Source organism: Galeopterus variegatus, unplaced genomic scaffold, assembly GCF_000696425.1.
Source record: "Galeopterus variegatus unplaced genomic scaffold, G_variegatus-3.0.2 Scaffold4336, whole genome shotgun sequence".
Lineage (NCBI taxonomy): Eukaryota > Metazoa > Chordata > Mammalia > Dermoptera > Cynocephalidae > Galeopterus > Galeopterus variegatus.
Genome location: NW_007730447.1, coordinates 16,003 through 34,205, shown reverse-complemented (window position 1 = coordinate 34,205; position 18,203 = coordinate 16,003). Strand labels below are relative to the sequence as shown.

The 18,203-nt window shown below is 41.9% G+C and overlaps 1 protein-coding gene across 1 annotated transcript in view; it reads left to right on the top strand.

Annotated features, from left to right (window-relative positions):
- Positions 1–18,203, top strand: part of ATP9A (ATPase, class II, type 9A) — a gene marked incomplete at its 3' end in the record, with an annotated part of 91,795 nt that overhangs the window by 58,796 nt on the left and 14,796 nt on the right. Inside the window, exon 14 of the mRNA XM_008587338.1 lies at positions 6,611–6,823. Within this exon, the coding sequence (XP_008585560.1) occupies positions 6,611–6,823 (213 nt within the window). The remainder of the gene's footprint in view (positions 1–6,610; positions 6,824–18,203) is intronic.

The window sequence follows — 18,203 nt, the reverse complement described above, 5'->3', positions numbered from 1 at the left end:
GTGGGATCCGACCCCTCGGCGGGAGCGCTGCCGCGCTTCCCAAGCGGCGCACTGTAGCAGTGCGCCACCGGGCCGGCCCGAGATATAATTTAAAACCCATAACAACTGCCCTTTTAAAATGTGATTCAGTGTTTTTAGTATATTTACAACCCTGTGCAACCATTGCAACTGTCTCATTCAGAACATTTTCATCACCCCAAAAAGATACCTCACATGCCTTGAGCCCCAAAACCCCTTTCTCCACTCCTGCAGCCCCTGGCAGCCACCAGTCATCTACTTTCTGTATCTATGAATTTGCTTATTCTGGATGTTTCATATAAATGAATTTATATTTCATATAAACATGTGGCCTTTTTTTAATCTGGCCTCTTTCATTTAGCATAATGTTTTAAAGTTCTTCCAGGCTGAGCATGTATTCGTACTTCATGCTTTTTTATGGTTAAATAACAGATATGATGATTTGAAATGTAAATTTAAATCTGTCATTCTCAGTGTCCTTTACCCTGACTATATATATGTTATTTCGAGATATAGCAAATTGTGTGAGAGATGCTGTTTTTCATTTTTATCATATTATTTTAGAATCTCATTTATTGTTACAGAGTGCACGGTAGTACAATACAATATATATGCGAAGTTAAATATGCATATGTAGAGGGTACTCAGAAATTTTTGTCCCAATGTGTTATGTGATCACAATATTTTGAGACAATTGGTCTGTATTACTTAGAGTTTGCAGTAGTCTATTTTGCTTTTACCTCTCCTGCCCCCAGCAAGTGGAAATACCTTTGTTTAACTCTTGTTGACCTGTGCATCTGAGAGAAAAATAAATGACTGTGGATGGAGCTTTGTGGCACCTGCTTCACAGATGCCCACCACCGGCCCTTTTGTCTGCCCTTCTAGCCTGCTTTGTAGATGTAAATTCATGTTTTTCAAAAAACATAATTGGGATTATTCTACCCACTTTGATCTGTGAACTGTCATTTTTCACTTAATATTTTGTCTCCAATATTGTTTTAGGATTTGTTCTTAGGATTGGAATACACTGAGATTTTTTTTTTTTAATGAGCATATGAGTTTGTGGTTTATTTTCTTGCCCAAGACACACATGCATCTGATACATTTAGTTTGTCAATACCTATTGTGTGCCAGACAGTATTCTTCTCACTTTCTACACCCATAGGAAACACATGGACGGTTCAGTTTATGTCTTCTTGAGGAAGAGTTTTTCTTAATCACTGTTATATTATTTTTACTCATTTAAAACAATTTCTGTTATTTATTTATGATACTTTTTTTTTGCTGCAGAAAAAAGTAATAATATAGATAACCATGAAGAGAAAACATTGAAGTCACGTGTATTCATATCACTCAGCAATAACCAATATTAAACACCTGGGTGTATAAAATGCCAAACCAGGTGTTCTGCGTTTGTGTATCTGGACAGATGTGTGCTTTGTTTCTCTGTGTGTTTGTTTTTCTTTTCAACAGGAAGACATCATATTCTTGTCATGCTTCTTTTTTTTTAAAATTTAATTTTATTTAATTTTTGGCGGCTAGCCTGTACAGGGATCTGAACCTGTGACTTAGATGTTACAAAGCCGTGCTCTAAGCAACTGAGCTAAGTGGCCAGCCTCCTTGTCATGCTTTTTATTTTTATTTTTTTTATTTTTTTTTTGTCTTTTTGTCTTTTTTTGTGACCGGCAATGGATCACAACCCTCAGTGTCGCGCCCGTACCGGACCGGGACCGGCAACGGGATCGCAACCCTCGGTGTTGCCCCTGCTCCTCGCTCAGCCAGTGAGCGGCCGGTGTGCACGTGGGATCCGAACCCTCGGCGGGAGTGCTGCCGCGCTTCCCAAGCGGCGCACTGTAGCAGTGCACCACCGGGCCGGCCCCTTGTCATGCTTTTTAACTAGAGTGGAGCACTAGAATTGCCTGTAAAGTTTAAAAATAAAACAAAACAAACAAACAGAAACTGTGTGTGTGTGTGTGTGTGTGTGAGATGCCTGGGTCCTCCTGAATTCTTTGGGTATGGGAATCAGTCATGTATATTTTTTAAAATCTTTATTGGTTATTCTAAGCCTCCTTGGTTAAGAACTGCTGCTAGAATAATACTATCCAACTTCTTTCTTTTCAGTCATGTCTCTCATTGTGATTATTTTTAATGGTTTTGTAATAGGACCCATACTAAGGTAAGTCAAGTAAGAAACTTGCCTAGGGAGCAAATTTAATGGGGTGCCAAAACTCAGTGATCAAAGTAAATCATATTTTAATACAATATTTTTAAAAACCCTAATGTAAAAAAAGCTATGAGGAACAAAATATTGAAATTTTAGATGAAGACAGGTTCCAACCTTGTGCTAGCAAAATTCAGCTTCCTTTGTTTACCCCAGTCCTGGCTCTGGGTTTATAGATCAGTGGCTTTGTATCAGGATTCCCAGCATTACATCAGGATTCTTACTGTTGACATTTGGGGTGAGATCATTCTTTGTCGTGGTGACGCTGTCCTGTGCACTGTAGGATGTTTAGCAGCATACCTGGCCTCTGCCATCTGGATGGCTATAGTGTCCCTCCCCTCTCCCAGTTGTGATAACCAAAAATATCCTCAGACATTACCAAATGAGGGGTAAAATCATCCCAGCTGAGAACCCTTCTGGTATATAGATGAATATTAAATAGTAAACATAGCATTTACTCAGTCACTTGATCTGTCTGTAACTCAGCTGATTCATTTGTAAGTAGCAGCTCCGAGCCTGTCTCTGTGGTGGTGGCCCTTTGAGGTTACTGAATCATCAGCTTGGAGCTTTTCGGGGAGGGGCAGGGTAGGGCTCTCATAACAGAAATTCCTTCTCTTTTATAGTGTGCTTCTACCAATTGCAGCCCATTCATAACATCCATTCATATTATGAATGCCCATACATGAAGGTTTAACTGCATTTAGAAAGAAAATTGGTATTCGTGGTGACTCAACATTTAATTTTTGTAGTAATCTTTCCTGTAATTCAGCCTGGAGTTCTCACTGAGAAATGGCCCTGCTGTGGATCATTAATGGGAAATGGAAGCCAGTTTTTCATCAGGTCTCATTTGTTGGCTGGGATGGTGTAGAATGACTCTGCAGCATCATGTGATGCGAGATACCCATCCACGGGCCCAAGTCAGGGGCCTTTGTCTATGGAGACCTTAATTCCTCTCCTAACATTGACTTATGAAATCACTTCTGACCTCATGTGGAGCAGGTTTTGTCTTCCCTCCCTCCTTCCCTCCATAAGAGGACCAGTGGTTTTTCCCCCGGGGCAGAAAGAGTCATAACCTGCCTCTGTGGATACCACATCTGTTTTTGTTTTCCCCTGGTATTTTTTAAGTAAGAAGAAATGTGTGTAGGTTAAAGGGCCGATGGGGAGGAGGTTACAGATAAACACTGTACAAAGTGAAACTCTTCCATATGGGGAATGTGAGGGTGTTTGAAGACTGGGCCAAACACGAGGCATCGTCCTAGCCGAGGCCCTGGTAAGTGTCAGCGCCTTAATGATAGATGTGGATTCCCACTCGGTGTGCAAATGAGCTTTTGACAATTAAAAGAGACAGTTTCAGCATCAATGGTTATTTCCTCTCCTCCCCGAAACATCTTAGTAGGAAAGGGGCACAAGTGTTAATTTAAAAGAGAAATAAACAGATGTGGAGACCTTAAACCTGTCACCTGTGATGTCTTCTGATTTGTTGTCAAATGGTCCCCTGATCTGAACGTGAGACCTTTGCGAAAATCTGCCTGTCCGTGGTTCTTTTTGCCTTGCTTGGAAGTTGTTACCTGGAATGCAAAAACCCAAAGCTCTGTGTTATCCCACATTTGAAACATTAGAGGAAGTATTTGATTTCTGTGGACATGACATCAGATCGCTTTACCAAATCCAGAAGTTTGTGAGGGATGTCCTTAGCTCAACTTTTCATTCCAACCCTCCGTTAACTGTAACTTGTCAACCACAGCAATTACTTCGTCAAAGGTCTTGTTATTGCCTCTAATGTTAAATAATGATTGGGCCCAGGTGCTGAGGAATGTGGGCAAAAATGAAGACACGTGTCTGTGGCTAGAACATAAATTACAGAACTTAAAAAAAAAAAAGGTTCTTGATTTAGTCTCACCCATGGAGAGAACCTTTCTGTAAATCTTCAGTCCTCTTTATAATTTCAGAGTAAAATTCTTTGTAATTAAAAGCACTTGGCAAATCATGATTCATTTAAACCAGAGTTCTGATTCATTACTCTAATTATTGTTACCATGCAGTGCCCTTTGGCCTGGAAGTGAAACTCGTGTGCTCTTGACACCAGAGGTTAACAGAGCAGGAAGCCAGAGCATTGTGTGTCCCCTCAGTGACCAGAATAATTTAGTAATTGTCTAATTACCTGAGGAGTCTAATGCCACTACTAAAAATAGTATTAAAAAATTAAATGAAAGTCATTTTGTTTCTTTTAACACATCTGTTCTCCATTTTGGGCAGCCATGTGTCGTGGGTATAAAAATGTGATTAATTCTGAAGGATCAGGTTGCTTCTTTACTGTTGGATAAATATGTTTTTAATGGAATGTAGAATCCAGTATCTCCATAAACATTTCCAGTTTCTGGAATTCAGTTAACTATGGAGGCAGTCAGACTGTTGCAGGCGATCCTTTGTCCAAAATTGATTTAAAATCTGGAACTGATGTTGATAAATTTTATATTTATTTCTTCTTGGAAATGGGGAAAAAAATTCACATTAATTGAGGACTCCCCATCACTATCTCAGGAATATTAAGTTATTAATTTGTTCATTGATGCAGCAAATATCTGCTGCATGCCAGGCACTTCCCTGGGTATTAAGAATACAATGATGACTAACACACAGAGACATGTTCTCTGTTCCTGTGGTGTGATGGGACAGAGGATCATCAAGGAAACAAGCCACTTTTTTCACTTTCCTGACAGTGAAGACAGTGATGCAGAGGGTGATGAGGAAGCTTGACTTGCAGTGAGGAGGGTAACGAGCAGCATGATTGTGGGGCTCAGGGAAGGCCACTGGGAGGAGGTAACATTTGAATTCAGACCTGAACAGTGAGACTAACCAAGCCAGCCCTGTAGAGATCAGGGGGATGGAGTTCCAGGTAGAGGGCACAGCAGGTGCAAAGGCCCTGAGGCAGGAAGAAGCTTGGCAGGGTTCAAAGAACAGAAAGGCCAGTGTGGCTAGAGCAGAGTGAATGAGGAGGAAGATGGTGGGGGTGGAGGCAAAGCTAGAGAGATGGGCTGGGCTAATTGGGTGGGCCCTGTGGGCCATGGGAGGACATCTGGATTTTATTGAATGCTGAGCCATAGACTATTAACAAGTGGTTTTTATCACCAGTGGTCTTAATTTTTAAAATTATATTCCAAGGCAGTAGAACCCTTTCTTCAAAGGAAGGCCTAGATGGTGCCCGATGGTAGCACAGGTAGGAATGGGGCTGTCTGCGGCCGTCTCCCATTCCGTCTACACCTGAGCAGGGTTCTTGGGATCCCTGGGAGTTGTTGTGGAGCTTGGGTTGAAAACCACCTCTCTAGCCCACTCCTTTCTCCTTTCATTTACAGGAAACTGAAACTCAAAGAGCAGAACTGACTTGCTTGAGGTCGCACAGCTGTTTACAACCCATCCAAGAATAAGGCTCAGATTTCCTAACCTTCAGTGCTTTTTTTTACCATGCTGCTTGAAACCATTTTGCCAAGACTTAACCCATTTCTTGGCCCTTTAGAGACTCAGCCATGTGTTGAAAGGTGTGGAAGAGGCCGTGTAGGCAATGGAGCTGCTCCTTAGGCAAGAGTTGGGGTCTGAAGTCAGCATGGAAGGGAAAAATTGAGCCCAGTTAAAATTACTCTTAAAATACTCTCAAAATCTACCTTCAGTGGAGAGTTAGGTACCGTTTTGCAGTAAGTTCCATCTGGCCAGGTTTTCTTCCAGTTGTTACTGATGATGCCTCACTGGGCCTGTCCTGAGTTGCTGGTTACTGTTGGTTACCTCCGTAGGGCATCTGTTGAAGATGTTACTTCTATAGTAAACCAAGAAGAATGTACATTTAAAACAGCAGCTCTAAACAGGACGTTTGGTGATGTCTAAAGACATTTGGTCTTGGTTCAACTAGGGGAATGTTGCTGGCCTGTGGTGGGTGGGGGCGAGGGATGCTGCTAACATCCTCCAATGCACAGGATGTTCCCCACAACAGAGAGCTGCTCACTCCCAATGTCAGTAGTACCCAGGTAGAGAATCCTTCCTCTACAATGCCAGTGCAGTGTGGACCTCATTCTGTCGGAGGCCCATGACACCACCCCAAGGAAGACAGATTCACACTGTCCACAGGTAGAATTATCCCCATTCATTCAATTGTTATGCCTTACTTTCCTCATTTTGCTTTTTTTTTTTTTTTTTGCCAAGCATAAATGATCAGAACCCTGAAAGTTACATGTCATTTACTGCAGCATCACCAAAGATATACCAAGTTACCTGTGTTGAACACGGAAGAAAGAAAAGCACTAACTCTGTGGTTGTTCTTCCATCCTTCTCAGACTCTTCCTTTCTCTGGTCCTCTTCCTTATTCATTTCTCCTTCCCATAGCAATCCCAGGACCCACCGGCTCAGAAGGGCCCCACGGTCACTACCAAGGTTCGGCGGACTATGAGCAGCCGTGTGCATGAAGCTGTGAAGGCCATCGCGCTGTGCCACAATGTGACTCCTGTGTATGAGTCCAACGGTGTGACCGACCAGGCCGAGGCCGAAAAGCAGTATGAAGATTCCTGCCGCGTGTACCAGGCGTCCAGCCCAGACGAGGTGAGGCACGGAGATACCCTGCCCGCTTTCCACATTCCCCTAATGGGGGTTTCCTAGGGAAGTGACGTGTCAGGGTAGACAGGAGCCAGGGTAGTGCCGTGCTGCCAGGGAGGCACGTTTTCAGATACAGAAAGGGATTGCTCTTTTGAAAGAAGTAGTCCTAGGCTTGAGATATGTCCTGAACTAGGGTAGTGTGAGAGGTCTTGATTTGTAGCTCAGATGGCCAGCACAACAGGGGCACAAGGTCCCATTTAAACCACATACTTTTTTTTTTTTTAATAAAAGCTTTATTAAGATCTAATTCATATACCATATAATGTACCCATTTAATGTACACAGCTCAGTGTTTTCTTTTTTAGTATATTCGCAGCGTTATGCAACCCTCCCCACAATCAATTTTAGAATATTTTCATCACCCCAAAAGCAAACCCCACACCCATTTTCCCTCTTCTCCTTCCTCTACCCTTACCCTAAGCAACCACTGATCTACTTTCTGTCTCTACAGATTTGCCTATTTCAAACATTCTGTGCAAATGGGACCATGTAATATGTGGATATTTGGGACTAGCTTCTTTCACTTAGCATGTGTTTTCAGGATTCATCCATGTAGCAACATGTATCAATACTTCACTCCTTTTTATGGCTGAATAATATTTCATTGTATTGGTATACTGTGTTTTGTTTATTCATCAATTAATCGACACTTGGGTTGTTTTTGTTTTTTGGCTATTATGGATAATGCTGCTATGAACATTTGTGTTCAAGTCTTTGAGTGGGTGTAGATTTCCATTTCTCTTGAGTATTCATCTAGGAGTGGAATGTCTGGGTCATGTGGTAACTTTGTGTTTAACCTTTTGGGGAACTTCCAGACAGTTCTCCAAAGTGGCTGCACCATTTTACATTCCCTACAGCAATGTGTGAGGCTTTTAATTTCCCTACATCTTTTCCAATACTTGTTATTGTCAGTCCTTTTGATTTTAGACATTCTAGTGAATATAAAGTGGTGTCTCATTGTGATTTTGATTTGTAGTTCTCTGATGGCTAATAATGTTGAGCATCTTTTCATGTGCTTACCAGCCATTTGTATACCTTCTTTGGAGAAATGTCTACCCATATTCTTTGCCAATTTCTGATTGGTTTATTTTTGTCTTTTTGTTGTTGAGTTTTAAGAGTTCTTTAAGGTACAGGTCCCTAATCAGATACATAATTTGCAAATATTTTCTCCCATTCTGAGGGATATCTTTTTACTTTTTTGATGGTGTCCTTTGAAGCACAAAAGTTTGTAATTTTGATGAAGTCCGGTAAGCCATGTATGTTTGAATTGTCATTCATATCTAAGCATCTTCTGTTGCTGAAACCAAAAGGATTCATTTGATTCCATGTTCAAAAGCATGGCTCTGGCAGCACAATTGCCCCTATACTATTTGTCTATTGCAAGCCCCTAGTTGTTTTCCCTTTTGGGATGTCATAGTAGAAGCACCCTCTGCATATGTGTAGGCGGAGAACTCACCCAGCATGAGAGCTGCACCTGTCCTTTCTCCCTAACTCAAGTGTAGGTCAGACACAGGTCCTGGTTTCATTGATCTGTTAACATTTTGGTCTTTTTCCTTCTAGTTTCCCTCCCTTCCTCCTAGGAAACTTTTTTTTTTTTAATTATACACATTTATTTATTTTTGGCAGTTGGCTGGTATGGGGATCCGAACCCGTGACCTTGGTGTTATAAGGCCGTGTTCTAACAAACTAAGCTAACTGGCCAGCTCATCCTAGGAAACTTTTGTTCTGCTTATGGGAGCAATTTTTATTCAGTGTAGAAAATTAGGAAATTTCAGAAAACTCTATAGAGGAAAATGAGTCCATTGCCATCTCACTCATAAAAGGTAGCAGTAGCTACCATCTCTCCAGCATTTGTGTGCAGAGGGCCCCATTCAAAATGCTTTCAGTGTATTATCTCATTTCATCGTCCCAGCAACTGCAGAAGCACTGTTATTTCCAGAAAAGGAAGTCAGTGGCAGGTTAAATATTTATCCTGAAGTCACCTGGATTTTTTAAAAATATTTTAATTTTGAAATAATTTCAGAACTTAAAAAATTTGCAAAATTAGCACAAGGAATTCCCCTTTACCGAAGCTTCACCCAGATTCCTCAGATGTTAATAGTTTCCCATATTTGATTTATCATTCTTTCTCTTACCATCGAAGTGTAAACTGCAGACAAGATCTTCTTTTACTCCTACATGTTTCACGGTTTTTCCTATGAAAATAAGGGCATTCGTCAGAATCAGGAAATTAACATTGATATAGTACTATTCTCTAACCTGCAGATCTTACTCAAATTTCATCAACTGTCCCACTGACTTACTTTTTTAAAAAGAAAAAAATACTGTCCCCCTGATCAGGTGCCAGCCCAGGATCACAGGTCCACTGAGTTGTCCTGCCTTTTAAACTCTTAACCTGGAACAATTTCTCAGCTGTCCTTCACTCTAATGACATTGTCATTTTTGAAGATTACAATTATTTTGTAGAATGTCCCTCAATTGTGTCTGTCTGACATTTTCTTATGCTGTGGACTCTGGGTTTTGCATGCGTGGCTTGTCTTTGTGCATGCTCTCAAGAGGCGCCTGATACTGGTGCATCTCCAATGATGTTAACTTTGATTCCTTGCCTAAGGTGGTGTCTCCCAGGTAGCTTCATGATAAAGTTACCATTTTCTTTTGCTAATTAATCTTGTGGCACCAGCCAGGGCCAGGAATTTAACCCAAGGAATTCATTTTCAGAGCCCAAATGCTTAATTATTGAACTAAGTCATTTTTCAGAAGCCATGAAGAACATTTTGATACATAGCCTTCCAATATCTTTTCATACATTTTTTTCTTTAAAGATGGCAATTTTAATGTGTAGTTTTGTATCTTCCTTTTTTCACTTAATATTTTATCATTTCTGTTTTCCAATTTTCTCAAATATTAAAAACGGTTTGTTTTAGAATTACTGCATATATATGCACCCTTGCATATATATGCACCCTCGTATCTTTAACTGTTCTCATATTGTTGGAACTTGAGTTAGTCCTAATTTTTCACAACAATATTTATAAGCATTTTGCCATGAGCATCCTTATACCTAATATTTCTAGAAATGGTGCAATTGGGTTCATTCATTCATTCAACAGGGATTTTTAGGTAGGCTAGGCGCTGTGCAGTCAACACTAAACAAGCCAGCAGCCCATGTCTCTAGGGGCGGTGGCCTGAGTGAGACAGTGTGGCACCTGAGTCAGGGGATCCCAGCTGCCCACCTGGGCGGCTCCTCCTCCTTGCTTTGTCTCTACTCTTCTGTGACATGGGACCTACAACAGGGTTGTCGTGAGGCCTTTAGTAGGTAGTCAGTAAATCCTGTGGGTCAAACTGAATGAGTATTTTTTAGGCTCATGATACCAATTACCAGAGTGCTTCCAGAATTTTTTTATTATCATTATTTTTTTACTATTTTACTCTTCTCTCTTGTACCAACTTTACAAGGGCTCCCAATTTGTTGTTGTTATTGTTGTTGATTTTAAGAAGGAGGAGGCTTCTCTGAGTGAATGAAGTGTGTTAAAGATCTGGACTAAATGAGCTGTGGCCATCAGTGAGCCTGTGGTTAATGGTGATTGTGGGGAACAGTGCAATGAGAACCTTTTCCAAATTTCACAAATAAAAGGACGCTTGGACGTCGCCTTCCCTGACGTGTTGCTTCTTTCTCCTTTTCTGGGGCAGTGGAATTTGTCACCTGGGAGACTCCTCCTTCCAGCCAACATGGTGTTTGTGGAACAGCTCAAGCTGTAAAACCCAGTTCATCCGTGACTGTTGACATTTGAACCAGGCTTTTTAGGACTGGAAAACACTGCAGCCCCAGCCAACTTCTGAGATGGGAATTGTGTGCAGAAGAGAGACAGGGAGGGAGGGCGGGTCTGGCGAGCCTGCTGATCTACTCAGACTTGCCCTGCAGTGACTGGAAACCTTTCAGGTTTATCATCATTTCTTCTCTGTGCAGCTCATTGGGTTTAGTCTGCTGGATCTGGTTTTTCCCATTGGGAACGGGAGCATGGAGTGATAGACGTGAGAAAGGACCATATTCTTGATAGTTACCATGGGGAACCAGTAGGTTATGGGTATTTAATGGAATTCAAATTTGAGCAAGATCCAGATGTTGGCAGTCTGATCAGCACTCTGTCTGTGGGCTCCTAATATTCGTGCTGGCTATTGACATGCATCTCTGGAGGCCTTTAGTGCCTGTCCCACACCCTGTTCCCACTGAACTTTGATATATTTGTTTTAGGGCTGTGCAAAGATTTTTCCATGAGGGTAAATCTTTCATGGAATGCTTTGTGCTTCTCGGCTCCTTTTTCTCGAAGAGAATAGTGCTTTATCTCTTCTGTCCATTAATTACACTTGCATTCAGACTTGCCTTGTTTTTCTAAGATTCAGAGTCATGATTTAAAAAGAAGAAAAGGTGTTTTCCTTTGGCCTTTGGTGTCTTCAGAGAGGCCAGTGTTACCTTACTGGTATCTTTTTTTCCTTTTACAACTTTATTATTTTTTATTGCAGTTATCTCATGTTTATGGAAGAACATGTAAAGAGACAGATAAGAAAAGAAGTAAACCATGATCCTATTAACTAAACATGTAGCCACTGTTAATATTTTACTGATCAGCCTTCCAAACGGCTTGAGAGTATGTGTACTGCAAAATACAACTATGTTTATATAAATACAACATGGGACACAAAAGAAGCTAAATCCAGTTTATGCAACATCTTTCAGAAAGCCGTACTGTTTCCAAATCTCTGTGGAATTCCACGTAGTCCTGGCTGACTGAGAATCTTAGCTTTGAAATTCAATATCAATAAAACATTAGTAGTCTAGGCAAGGTCAGTTTACAGAGTACATACAGAAACCAGTATTCATTTTACTTTGGAGCTACTGGAGTAATTTCTACCGGTTGGCATAGGATTCATTTCCTGTAACACAAAGCAGGATTTCCTAAATTTGTTTCCTGTGCAGATTCCACTTCGGAAGCCTTGGAGTGTCTTTATTCAGCTATCGGTTACAGCCCGAGGGGTGCTAGGCCCTCCCTGCCACCATACAGTAACTCACAGGGAAATGGGATCGATGCAGTCTGACCAGAGGGAAACACTGCTCAGAGGCCTCAGCAAGCAGGTCTCAGCCCGACAGCATTTCATTATTTCCAGGACATTTAAATGGCAGCATTGGAGGTGGGGTACGGTGGGGGGCAGGGGGTCCTGGTGATGACATAATGTTTAAAGCATTGGTTTCTTGGTGCGAGTGGTCAAGGAGATACAGTCCTGGGAGCAGCTAGAATGAACCCTATGACTCATTCATTTGTCTTTTCCGTGGGTTCTTTTCTATTAAAAAAACTTTTTAAAGCTTTTAAAGTCACAAGTACTAATGTCCTCACTACAGGAAAGGTAGAAATGGTAGTAGAATCAAAAAGAAGTTGATAAAAATAACCCGTAATCCTCACCAACTAGCGATAACTACAGTTTATGTTCCGGAGAAGATTTTCCCAGATTTTTTCTAAATTTGTGCATGTACTCATATACGTAGAAACATAATTGGAATACAGAATCATCCTGTAGTATGTATCATTAAAGAGGAAGGAAGGTGAGTTGAGTTAAGTAACATCCTTTAAAAGGTCGTATGATTTTTGTATTTCTGTAGGATTTGTGCATATGTATGCATGTGCATGTTTGGGTGTGAACCTGTGTGTATATGTGTGATGTGCCATGTGAGTGTGTGTATGGGCATGCATGGGTGTGTGTTTGTGATGTATGTGCACATGTGCCATATGAGTATGTGTGTGTGTATGGATATGTGTGCATGTATGTGTTTGTGGGGTGTGTGTGTGTGTGTGTGTGTGTGTGTGTGTATGTGTATGAAAGCTTCTTGCTGTATTTGGCCCTGTCTTGAAGAACTCAGTAATTTCAGAGCAATGAATGTTGAGTTCAGGGTAATATGTAGAATATCTTGCATGGCTACCATGTGCTCATGGCACAAAGTGAGAAGTCTGTCTCCCTCCTGTCCTAAACCTTCATTCTCCAATGTCTCTTCCTCGGAAGCACCCATTGTTATTAATATCTGAGTATCCTTGCAGAGATAATTTCTTTTGTTCTTTATTAAAATATTTTTTAAAATTCAAAAACACATTTGTAAATTATAGATGCAGTTTTGCACCTTGCTTTTAGTAGCTTGTTTTTTAGAAGTATATCAGGACATGGGAGATCACTGCACTGTGAACTCAGCGTAGGGCTGAGTTTTGCTAAAACATTTGCTGTGGTCTCCTGAAGTCTCTCAGTAGCATAAACCAAAGTCTGCACTTTAAGACCCACCTTTCCACTAACTTTGGTGAAAGATGAGGGCATCACATTGACCCTCCGTGCTCCACCACTGCGACTGCTGGTGTTGAACTTCTATGTTCTGACTCGATTAACTGGGTGATTTTAAGCAAATCATTGCCACACCTTGGCCTCCTCATAGTAAAGAAGGGGCTAGTCCCACCAACCTCCTGGGCCCTCAATGAAGCTAGAGTAGTCATGGTGACGACAGTGTTGCTGACAGCAGTAAGAAATGACCACCTGTTAAATACCCGCTCTAGGCCAGGTCGTGGGCGATGGGCCTCTCTTATGACATTGAGTTACTACGATTGTGCAGATGAAGTGTAAGTTGCTAAGGAATTTTCCTAAAGTCACATGGTTGGCAAGATTAAAACCAGGCAGCTACAACCATAGGCTGGATTTGTAACTTTATACCACTTTCTACCCATGGGATGATGGCCTGAAAGCACTTTGTAAACTCATGAAGTGCTACAGAGAGCTGGGGTGCCTGCATTTGGGGAACTCAGGTATGATAGTCTCTGACTATTCTTAGTTACTCTAGTCCCCTTAGGTCCCTGTTTTGAGCTAGTGTTCAGAGACTATGTGTGTAACACATTCAGTGGAACATTTGTTTTTTGTCCTTTCCCTCTTTTCTGATCTTGGGAAGCTTCCAAGCTTGGTGAAAATAAACCTTCTTTTACCAGACCCTGGAAGCCTACCTTCTGAGTGTCTTGCCTTTACCACCCATCTCTCCAGAATTCTTCCCTTAGAAAGGAAAACCGAAAGGAGTGTGTTTCCTCTCTAGCCCACATATAACCTTGAGACAGCCCCTTGCATGTGGCCATTGAGAGCGGGGAGGGGGGTGGGGGTGTCTCTCCTCTCGACAGCAGAGCCTGCAGGTGGAGAGCCTGCCTGCATCCATCTGGGATGTCAGGGTGCTGGCAGTAATTCAGGCGGAGTGATAGAAGAATGAAGACACAGCTAATCCAGAAGCACATGTTAGTTTAGTATTTTCCCCGTAATTATAGGAGTAACACAAGCTTATAGAAAAGGTGCCTTCTAGAAAAAGTAAAAAAAATTAGAGAAAAAAATAAAATCATCCATAATCCCCAAACTCAGCAATGATCACAGTTAACATTTTGATATTTTTCCTTCTTCTCTTTTATGCATACAAGTGAAATATTTAGTATCATTCCACATTCTATCTCCATTCGATCACTTAGTAATAGATTGCATTAGCCCTTTTTAGTAACCATCTATGATAAGAAGATTTTTAATAGCTACAGTATATTCTGCTGCTTAGATACACCACAGATTATATATTCTATCCCCCAAGCTTACCATTTAGGAGGTCTCCCAGTTTTAGTGATCATAAATAATGCCCCAATGTATTAACACTCTGCACATCTCTGACAGTATGTATAAAAGGTCCCAGTGGTCTCCTTTTGCATTTTCTTGAACTTGTCGCTGAGAGTTAGTGTCAAAACCACTGTGGATACTGGATCACAAGGGCTAGGGGAGGGCCAGCAGTCCACGGTCCTTTTGCAGCCATGAGGTGGTTTTTCCCCCCATGACCATGTTCCTATCTCAGTGCACATAAGGTGTATACAGTTCCCCTGAGTGCCTTGGCGTGCTCTCAGCCTCAGCCTCACGCCCGGACAATGCCAGCATTCAGACGTGTGCGCAGATGACCGCAGGGTGTTGAGTCAGAAAGACTCAGGCGGGTGGGGGGGGGGTTACCATCACGTTGTTGTGCCCTCAGACCCAAAGGCTAAGGTCAGAGAGCACAGGTCAGGAACTATAGAAAAAAAACTCCTCTGTTAATGGTATTTATTAGCCACAGAGGTAGAATCTTGAAATAGGATTCTGGTTGTTCAGAGGAGGGCGGGGGCTGTCTGAGGCAGGACTGGCCAGTGTTTTGGGACAGTGTAGAAAACTGTCAAATGAGCTTCCTTGATGTGAGCTCATCTATGGGCTGTTGATGCCGATTTCTGGTCCATATAACATTAGCGCTGGCCCAGAATGGACTTAAGGGGTAGTCATTTTCAAGTGACTAAGTTTTTATGGAGATGGTGTTATTCTTTTTTCTTAGGTATTAAGTTTTATCAGAGTTAAGTTATAGGAGGCTAGATTTCAAGGGCAGGAAATTTGGGTCAAGGAGTGGCCTTTTATACCACTGTCTTGCCCACTGATTCCCAAATGCAGAGGGCTGTTTTGTTTGCTTCATGCTATGCTGCCTTTTAAGAAAAATGTAAAGCAATATTTAAAAATCACTTGATTTTATATAAAAATCAGCTTCTCTTGAGAAAGATCAGATATGGAAATAGTGGGCCTAATTTGTACCTGGCAGTGGTTGGCCAAGCTGGGCAGCTACTGCCTCAGTTTACCCCGGCCTGCACATGGCCTGTCCTTCTCCTGTCTGCTGTCTTCCCAACCCCTGTTGGCATTCGAACCTGCACCCGCCATCTGGCACATTGTCAAATGTATTTCCTTATTAGGTAATGAAAACCTTAGGTCTTTGGAAAGATTTATAATCTTGAAAGGCTGGATTAGGACTGACTGGCTACTCTTTGTGAGCCTGGGTATTTATCTTACTGAATGCCACCAAAAAACCCCTGTAATCAGATGTCAGAGTCCTGTCTTCACGTCATACAGGCTCTTATGATTAGTATGACTCCGCTTTTGACAAGAATTCAAGGCTCCTGAGCGTGATCTGGCATATTTCCCAAGCACACAGTCCCAGGTACGAAGGGAAAACGATGAAAACTAGTCACGAGGGGTTCATTGCTGACCAACAAATGATGAAAAAGCCCTTTCATGGGTGGATTCTGGCATGAGCTCTTCAGGTGGGCATTTTAGGAAGGGAAAATAGTAGTGCCCTTTTGATTTTCTTCCTTGACTCAAAGCAGAACATGCAGCAGACTCATGAGACAAGATGCCCTCGCTGGCCCCATCTTCTTTCCCACACGTGATCTAGTTCACTTCTCATGTGTTCATTCACTCATCTGCACGAGGTTTCTTTTGTGGCTGTTCTTCTGACCTGAGGACCCCTGAGACCCCTACCTCAGGCTATTAAGGGTGGTGAGACACAAGACCCTGGAATCCTTGATGATTTTGTGATATGGAGTGATTGCTTTGAACCGAAGCTTGGAACCGCCACAATGATAAGTAGCCTTGTTTTACGTCATTTCGTTCTGGAAGGGAGCGCGGTTATCTCACCCTCGCATTTTGTCTCACCCGCAGTTGAGAAGTGCTAGCAAGCACCTCGCTTCTTAACTGGTCTCCCCCAGAGGTCTGTGGCGGTTCTATGTGTTCCATGGGAAAGGAGCTTTCAATTAACGTGGACCAATGTTAAAGTTAGGAGGGTGGAAGGTGCAAATGAAAGCCCCCTGCAAGGCTCATATCCTGTTGGAATCAGCCCCCCGGGAGACTGATGGTTTTGATTAGGGTGTTGGATCCTTGAGGCGGGCAGGGAATTGGGGTGGGGGGCTGGCAGGGGGCAGCAGCGTCTCCTTTACTTCATTGAGAGGTTTTGCTGGAAGAAAGCACGGTTAAAAGATGTTTGCATGCAGTTGTCATTCATCCTTCCTCAGGAACATGTGCCACTTTAGACCACTTGAGACTCAGAGCTCAACTCCTCTCACACAGACCTGTGGGGTCCATGGCCTGGCCGGCCGAGCTGAACAGAAATCACTTCCCAGCCCTGGAAGCCACCTCCAGTCCTGGAGTTCCAGATTCTTTCTCAGTTGAAGTTCAGAGCAGGCTTTTGGGGAGTTAGGATATCTCTGGGGAGCCTAATACTTTTCACATCTTTTCAGGGCAATTAAATAGGTTTTTAAGGGGTGAAGGAATAGCCGTTTAAAAAATAAGAATGAAAAAATCCTTTCACTAACAATGTTTTGAAAGCACCCAAAGAATAATTTTCATTTTTTTTTGTTACCAAATTGGTATGTAACGGAGAATGTAAATTTCATCAAGCTTTTGTGCTTGTGCGGAACTAGGTATTTGTTATGTCTTGAATTGTGTTGGGATATTTACTTAAGTAAAAACTTTTTTTAAATGTGCATGCATGTTCACAATATTTCAGTGGTACAGAAAGATAGAAATAAAATCTAGAAGTATTTCTCTGCAAGTGTGTCACTCTATGAACATCTTTATACATATACCTAAGCTTTTTTTTTTTTACATATTCAGATGGGATTATTTTATATATATGGATATTTACCAATTTGTTCATTTTAAACTTTGAAAGAAAGTTGTTAGCTGAGAAAAGAGGCTGTATTGAAAGCCAGAGTGTCTTTAATTTGTTTGGTCTGCCACAATAAACTACCATAAACTGGGTGGCTTATCAACAACAGAAATGCATTTTTCACAGTTCTGAAGCCTGGAAGTCCTAAATCAAAACACCTGGCAGGTTTGGTGTCTGGTGAGAGCCACTTTCTGGTTCATCGAAGGCTGTTTCATTGCTGGGTCTCATATGACAGAAGGAGTGAGAGAGCTCTCTGGGGTCTCTTTTATAAGGGCACTAATCTGTTCATGAGGGTCCCACCCTCATGACCTGATCACCTTCTGAAGTCCCCACCTCTAAATACTATCACCTTGGGGATTAGGTTTCAGCATATGAATCTGGAAGAATATAAACATTCAGTCTATAGCATGGAGTCATTAAACTAAACAAATAAATGAGTGGGTTTTCAAAGACTTACGCAGCCAGTAGCACAAAAATCATTACTATTAGCCCTTTCTTTCAAAGGTGGAGGTCAGTACGACAGTCTCTTCCATTGGTCAAAGTTGAAATCTAGTCAATCTTGGTTGACTCATTATGACATTAATTAAAACAGGGTAGAGTCTTAAAAAAATAACTTCTTGGGCCGAGCCCGTGGCGCACTCGGGAGAGTGTGGCACTGGGAGTGCAGCAGCGCTCCCGCCGTGGGTTCGGATCCTATATAGGGATGACCAGTGTGCTCACAGTGCTCACTGGCTGAGCATGGTGTGGCCGGTCCGGATGTCATTTAGCTGA